The 7205-nt window shown below is 38.3% G+C and overlaps 1 protein-coding gene across 1 annotated transcript; it reads left to right on the forward strand.

Moving 5' to 3' along the window:
* Window positions 1–850: 850 nt before the first annotated feature.
* LOC145779693 (uncharacterized) lies at window positions 851–3927 on the forward strand. Its single transcript, XM_082591330.1, has 6 exons — window positions 851–1014; window positions 1289–1611; window positions 2216–2350; window positions 2446–2716; window positions 2829–3402; window positions 3913–3927. Exons 1-6 carry the CDS (start codon window positions 851–853, stop codon window positions 3925–3927), a joined length of 1482 nt encoding a protein of 493 aa, XP_082447456.1.
* The last annotated feature ends 3278 nt before the right edge of the window (window positions 3928–7205 follow it).

Consider the following 7205-nt stretch of genomic DNA (forward strand, 5'->3'; position numbering starts at 1 on the left):
ATCTGCCAGGTTGAAAAAAGAAAATTCTGTCATTGAACAACAAAATCAAAATCTGTTCCAACAAGAGGTGATCAAAAATTTTGCTTCATTTAAGACAAATATTCAGAATGAAGTATTACCAAGTGGTTATGTCGTTATTTTCAAAGAATCAAATATCCAGTTTCATTATATTGCCATTTCTGAAGACTTCACATTTGCACCCAAACTTCTATCCTCTGTTGTTGTTACTGATGCTTTGGAAGTTCAAGCATATGTGTGTTCTGCAGTCCTGCCTCGCATAGTTTATAAACATCTCTTCGCTTCTCAATGTTTAACAACCATTTCTGAGCTTACAAATTTACTGGCATTATGTAAATCACTATGCAGCAAGTCATTTGATAGTATAAGTCATACTCAGTTGTTGGAGTTAGCTGCATCATGTCTAGAGCAATGTGCATCCATAGATTTGACCATTTGCAATGAAAACACATGTGTGCCTTTATTAAAATTTATTGTAGAACAAATATCTTTACTCCAAGTACTAAAAAATGCTCGTCGCTATTCCACCAATACTACCACTACTGCATTTTTATGGCAACTGACCAGTTCATCCCTTTATAAAAAACTACGAAATTTTTTTGTATTGCCTTGTCGAAGCCGTCTTCGTCAGCTTTCTACTGGAATGACTGTTGACTTTGCAAAACTGGATTTGGAATATTTAAGATTACGAACATCTGAATTATCTCAACGGGAACGAATTGTCGTTTTAATGATGGACGAAGTGTATACTGCTCAGCGTGTTGAATATACTAGTGGCTCTTTCATTGGTTTAACTGAAGAAGGTCAGCCTGCAAAAACTGTATTGACATTTATGGTCCAATCAATAAGTGGAAAGTACAAAGATGTTGTTTGTTTCATTCCTGTAGAAAAACTTGACACTAATTTGTTGAAGAGTTGGTTTGAACGTGTGATGCTTGCACTCAATGATATCTTTTTTGTAGTTGCTGTATCTGCAGACAATCATGTCTGTAACAGGTAAGATAACATTTTTCTAATTACATCATAGTACCGGTAGTTTGTTTGGGTACTTACTGCGTAAGCTGTTCATATATATAATTGTTTAAATAAAATATTTTATTATGCTTTCATTCTCATATGCTCGATAGTCTCTTAGATCTCAATGAAATAAAAACTCAAACTTTTGCCTGTTGCATTTGCAACTTTTTATAAACATTGTTTAAAAACAAAGTGACATCTATTGCTGTATATACCATTTTCACCACTTTAAGCTGTACTTTTTATTTTATAGGAAATTGTTTGTTGATCTGTGTGGTGGAAAGCTTTCGCACAGCATAGAGCATCCATTGAGAAAAGAGGAAAAACTGTTTTTATTTTTTGATTTTACTCATAACCTGAAGAATATTTACAACAATTTTGCAAAAAGGAAAAGGATGCATCTCCCTTGTACTGGCCATGAGCACCTGCTTGGTCAGTCATGTATTGCAGAATTTCATCATTTGTCTCGCCTGTATGCTATGGAAGAAGACAAGGCATTAAAGGTTGCTCACAAACTGAAGAAATCCTCATTAAATCCAAGCAGCATTTCACGGACATCTCCACTACATGCTCTCAGTAGGTGTTTGGTTAGTGTTCTTATAAATGCATTATTGTACAAATGTACAACTTGGTAGAAAATGCATTCAATGTAACTTCTTCAAAAACTTGAAGAACATGTAATCAAGTGCAAATTGTATTGGTAATTTTAAACGTTGATTGGTTAAAATATTTTTTCTTTTTTCCAAATGTAGTTCTTGCAATTTCTATCCGTCTCAAAATTCCATGGTCACACCTCCCATCTTCAGTTATTAAATGTCCAAGATAGGAAAAAGATTTTACTTTTTGTATAATTTCATTGTCAATTATAATTTGGAGTACTGGAGTATCTGATGATTTTGAGATTATTATTGATTTGGTCTTTTTAGCGTTAATTTTCATATTAAATTCTTTACCAATTGGCAATTGAGTTAACATTGTCCACTATTTCTTGAAGATCTTCTTGTGATTCAGCCAACAGAACAGTATCATCAGCATAGCGTAAATTTGTTATGTTCAAGCTATAGCTATATAGCTGGTAATAAATTTTATGTATTTATGTGCAAGGTGTGTGTTTGTGTTCATGCCAATGCTTTACTAGTATTTTTGTGTGACTATTGACTAGTTATTTTTTGGCATGCAGGTGTTTTCAATGAATCAACTGTTCGTGGCTTGGATCATTACAGCACAGCTTGTTCAGCATTTTCAGAAACTGCTCGATATATCAATTTTGTCACCAACATTTGGAAAGTAATGTCTGTTAAAACTTGTTTTAAAGGTATGTACAGTCTATGGAGGTCAAAGAAACAAGCACTATAGTGCAGATAAGCTGAGCCTATGTATAACCCTATAAAATTTTGGTACTTTGTTTAGGAGAGAAGAAAAGAGATCCTATGTTCATTCCATTAAGCATCAGCCATGAGACAAATCATGTTGGGTTGCTTTTTTTGAAAGAAGCAACAAAAATTTTTGAAGAATGGCGTGTTTGTGGAACGGCTGGGCTTTCCAACGAGACATTCACAGCTTGCATTCAGTCCATGGGAGCAGTAGTTGAACTTGCCACCTACCTTCAAACCAATCATGGTTTTGATTATCTGCTTTCAGGCAAGGTTATGTCGGATCCTATTGAAGGCCGCTTTGGCTGGTAGGCTATAGGCAGGTCAGTTTATATTATTCTGTACTAGTATTATTAGAGATCACTGTATGGTTTGCTAAGGATTCGCTGGTGTTGCTTTTAGTGCGTTACATATATTGAGTTTCATTTTTTGTATACAGGTCAATGGCGGCAATTTCTTTATTTCCGTCAAGCAGCTGCTTTTGGCTGAAAAGAAAATACGTTGCTTAAGTTTGCTACAGCAGCAAACTCTGTTGGCAGCCTCAAGAATTTCTGACATTTTTTCTAATGATGACGATGGTAGTGAAGTTAATGAAGAGCAGGTTTGGCTTGCAGACTTTTTTCTTGGTATTGTATTAGAGGATATGTCAGAATCGGATGCTGCTATTGCCTACTATGTCAGCGGATACATTGCACGCAGCATTGTACGCCGCACGAAGTGCTGTGCTTGCAAGGAGTTGCTAATAAAAGGAGATGATGAGCCTGATTTGAAGAGCTCCATCCCAAATGAGCATAAGCATCTGTTTGAAATGGCTAACCGAGGAGGTTTATGTGAACCGTCTGAATTTTGCTTTGGGACAACTGTACTGGCTGCTCAGTGTTATCAGGCCATCATTAATGATCCTTCTATGATGAGAAAGTTTTTATCTTTAAACAGTCATCAGCGTGCCTTTGTTGATGCAATCAAAAAGATGCTTTGCTCATCAAAGATTCTTGTTAGTTTACTAAATACAAAATGTTCTACTGGGCATTGTAATTTTGACTTAATTGTGCAATGTGCTTTTAATTGTTTTTCAAAAAATCAGCTTAAACGTTTTAACAGTCAACCAACTGTTGATACACCACAACCTAAACTGCTTCGAAAAATCAGAAAACTAACATCAAAAGCTTCTAGTAGCAGCTAATTTTAAGTTGTAGGAAATATGCTTACATATCTTCACATGTCATTTGTATTGAACTTGTATTTTTCATTTTTTTCACACTATATGTATTATGCGTATGATTGTCACCAGACTTCTATCCAGTATTATTTGTTCATAATGTTATAATTCATTGCGATTAAAGGTGGGAAGTACTTTTCCGATACCGCTACTGGTACCAACAATACATTTTGAGCCATGTATGGAGTACTGAAGTACTTTTCAAAGCTGATTTCAGTCGATGCCGGTACTTTTTCGGCTCTTGCTTAGCTAGCATTATATCCACATTAGCGAGAATGCTTTCAGGTGTTTGGCTCATGAAAGTTGGAATTTACGCAATATTATCACACCTTTCAGGCTCCTCGGTTATCAGTAGTCTGCAGACGAGCTAGTCACTGTCAACGCTTATTTTGGCACTAATGTCTGTGTGTGCTTGGTTGTTATACGTCTTTACTGTATTCGCTATTCCAACCACGCCACTGCTCTATTGTGTTTTAGGGTAGTATTTTTATGCTTTATTTTGTGTAACTAAAAGAAAACTATCTGTTTTATTGCTTCATATCTACTGCACACGTTTTAATTTGAATTTATGACTCCTGTTACGATGCATACCCATTTTGTTTTCTCTTATTGCTTACCGTATTCATAATTAACGTTTGTGGTAGAGCTTTCTTTAGCCTGATGGCTACATGCCGACGCAAGTTGAATATTCCATAAATATACGGTTAGTTACATGGTACACTTTTGTACTTGTACATAGATGACTGAGTGCAGTGGCGTTGCCAAAGGGGGTTTAGGGGGTTACAACCCCCCCTTTGGCACGCGTGTGACGTCACAAGAGCGAGTTTTGCCAATACCAAACATTCAAATATCTCAGCCAGGAATTAACAAGGAAAAAACATAGAGACTTAGCTTTATTACCGAAAAATGCCCAAGAAAACATGATCTTATCCTTTTGCTATGCCACTGGACAGCACCATTTTACAGGAATATTTATACCAACATTTTTGTTGAAAATGCTCTCAGAACGCACCAAATTCAAAGTAATTTTTCAAATTTTTCTGGGGGAGTTCCCCCAGACCCCCCGCCGCTGGGTGTCGCCTTTCGCGAAGACAACGTCGGGCTTCGCCCGCCGGCCGTCAACCCCCTCCCCCCTTTCAAAATTCCTGGCTACGCCACTGACTGAGTGCCTCCTGATTGCATCGTATCTTCACAATGTGGTGATTTTGACGTCGGCCCGCTCCTGTCATAGATATTTTCTAGTTAGCAATCCCGTAGTTGTAGATATCCCTGTCTTTTGCTAGCAAGTTTGTAGCCTATATTGCTGCGTAATCTTTCAGTGCATTTCGAAAATCGATCGGAGATTTTGCTTTACTAGCCTACCGTATATCTTTGCTTAGGTATAACAGTAGCTTATGCGCAAGAAGCATTTTATTTCATACCTACTAAACCAGAATGGGTTGCTTAGTTGTTATACTTAAACTGAGCGACGTGTTTTCTTCGGAATGTTGCATTAAACATTTTTCTACCCCTCAAAACTCCAGCTGAGAATATGAATGTCCAATCATTCAATGCCGTCAGCTTGGCGACTGACATAGAATTGAGCAATCGAAGCGAGAAAATTTTACAAAAACCAAGACAAATTGCACGTTTTTCTCTAATTTGGACCCCGCTACTAGTTTACACATGCGAACGAGGACACCGAGGAACTTTCGGTGGCCTGCTTCACACGTAGGCCAATTGACTTCAGTAGACCGTACGGTCGTCTCGTTGTCTCCCAGTCAGTATGGAAACTTGTGTAACTTTTGCATTGTGTAGGCTACATTGCTTGCATACTTGTATATTAGCTACTTGTTCCTGACAAATAAACCATTGATTGATAGTGTAATTTAGTTTTGGCATTCTTCGTAACAATTGCCGAGCACGTGAGACTTACCGATGGCTCATCACAAACTTCTTGTCAACTTTCTATACGTCACACCAAACTGTGCTTTTTTGCCACGTTTAAACTTTAATTGGAAAATATAGTGATTTTTCAATAACTGTTAGCCTACTTGCGTAATATTGGAAACGTGCCTTTAAACTTTTAATTACTTGAGAACTTGCCTTTTAAGTTTGTACCTTGTGTTTCGCATTTTGCCTTATGCTTTTTCTATGATCTTTTAATTGGCCGCTGTTAAATACGTTTTCCTGACAGCGTTGCGTCATTCAAACTCGAGTTCCAATAATTAATAATAAGTCAATCGTTTTAGTGCCGCAGCTATGTGGGCGTTTACGTTGCCAGTTTATGTTGAAGTCTGAGCACATGTTGAGATTCAAATAAAGTTATCTGTTTGTTTATGACAGTTCGTCCGAGATAGTTAGACGTCAAGGACTCCGCGAAACATTACAACTTGCAAAGTAATGATATTGATGTAGACTGTCTCGACTGAGAAGATGCAATTAAACAGATGATTGCTTTGACATATTCCTGAGTTTAATTTGCATTGACATGAAGTGTAGAACTGCTTAGCAGCAACAGTGGTTACGCGCCCGGCTCAAGATCACGCGGTGCTGGTTCGGCTCTCGGGGTGTGCGCTTGCGCATCGCATTTCAGGACTGCTCTCCATTCAGCGGCCCCTAGTGAATGCAATAATTCCCGGCAACAATAGGAAAACTTTACTCTGCTAATCTCAGCAACCGGCCCTGCGTCAAGAGCATCTACAAGTAGGCTACGCGAAACTACCAGGAATAACCAATCAAGGCTTTGTCAGTCCGAGGATAAAGATTCAAAACCAAACTTGGGAAGTTAAAATATTTGGCCAGAGGAAGGCTTTTGTTTCACGAACCGTCGACGATGAAATGAAACATATTAGTCGGAGAAATGCAAGTTTAACCCGCGGTGTAACATTAGCCTAAGTATATCGGCCCGGCAGTATAAGAGGCTGCACAGTGCACACCCCTGCTAGCTCAAGATGTTGTGAGTCAACGGTAACCCAGAGTAAACAATGCTGACTTTTACTGTTGTTTTTTTGCAATTTTAATCTAAGTTAAACGTTTTGCTGCGATCTGTGCATACAGGCTAATTATGCGCATGACGCAGATACAAACATATGTCAAGCTGGTTATGTTTACGCAACTGTAGATTAAACTTTCTTCCAAAACTTTTCTCCATCGCGGAAATACCTTTTTAAAAAAACAAATCAACTTTAACTTGTTTTGGCAGCTGATTGAACTATCAAATGTCTTTGGTTTCTGGCTGCAAAATTTGCTTTGCGCATTCGATTCTGGCCCTGAAGTGTGAATTTCTCCACTCAATTCCTTTTCATCTAGCTTCCAGTACCGTGCTATGATTTTGTATTATTTCTTCCTTTGGAGTAAGCGCTTAACATCCAGTCTGACCAAGCCAAATGTATTGTCCATGTCAAGCGACTGCCCATTGCCCAAAGCCGAGTGGCGAGAACGTCTGCGCAACGTTCGAAAGGACGTGGGTTCGACACCGCTCCAGAGCACGCGGCTGTGTTTCGGCAAAGACACTTAATGGAATGCCAAAACAAGGGGAGCCGCTGACTCGAAGACTATATGTCACTTCGCTGCTTCCTGTCGTCTGGTATATCGCA

The sequence above is a fragment of the Aplidium turbinatum genome, chromosome 11, assembly GCF_918807975.1.
Source record: "Aplidium turbinatum chromosome 11, kaAplTurb1.1, whole genome shotgun sequence".
NCBI classification, from domain to species: Eukaryota; Metazoa; Chordata; class Ascidiacea; order Aplousobranchia; family Polyclinidae; genus Aplidium; species Aplidium turbinatum.

What these genes read in the sequence shown, in the direction of transcription:
- LOC145779693 (XM_082591330.1), top strand. Translation starts at nt 851, where the DNA reads ATGGTCCAATCAATAAGTGGAAAGTACAAAGATGTTGTTTGTTTCATT. An exon ending in TGTTAAAACTTGTTTTAAAG is followed by an intron (nt 2,351 to 2,445) that starts GTATGTACAGTC and finishes TACTTTGTTTAG; the next exon opens with GAGAGAAGAAAAGAGATCCT. An exon ending in ATTGAAGGCCGCTTTGGCTG is followed by an intron (nt 2,717 to 2,828) that starts GTAGGCTATAGG and finishes ACATATATTGAG; the next exon opens with TTTCATTTTTTGTATACAGG.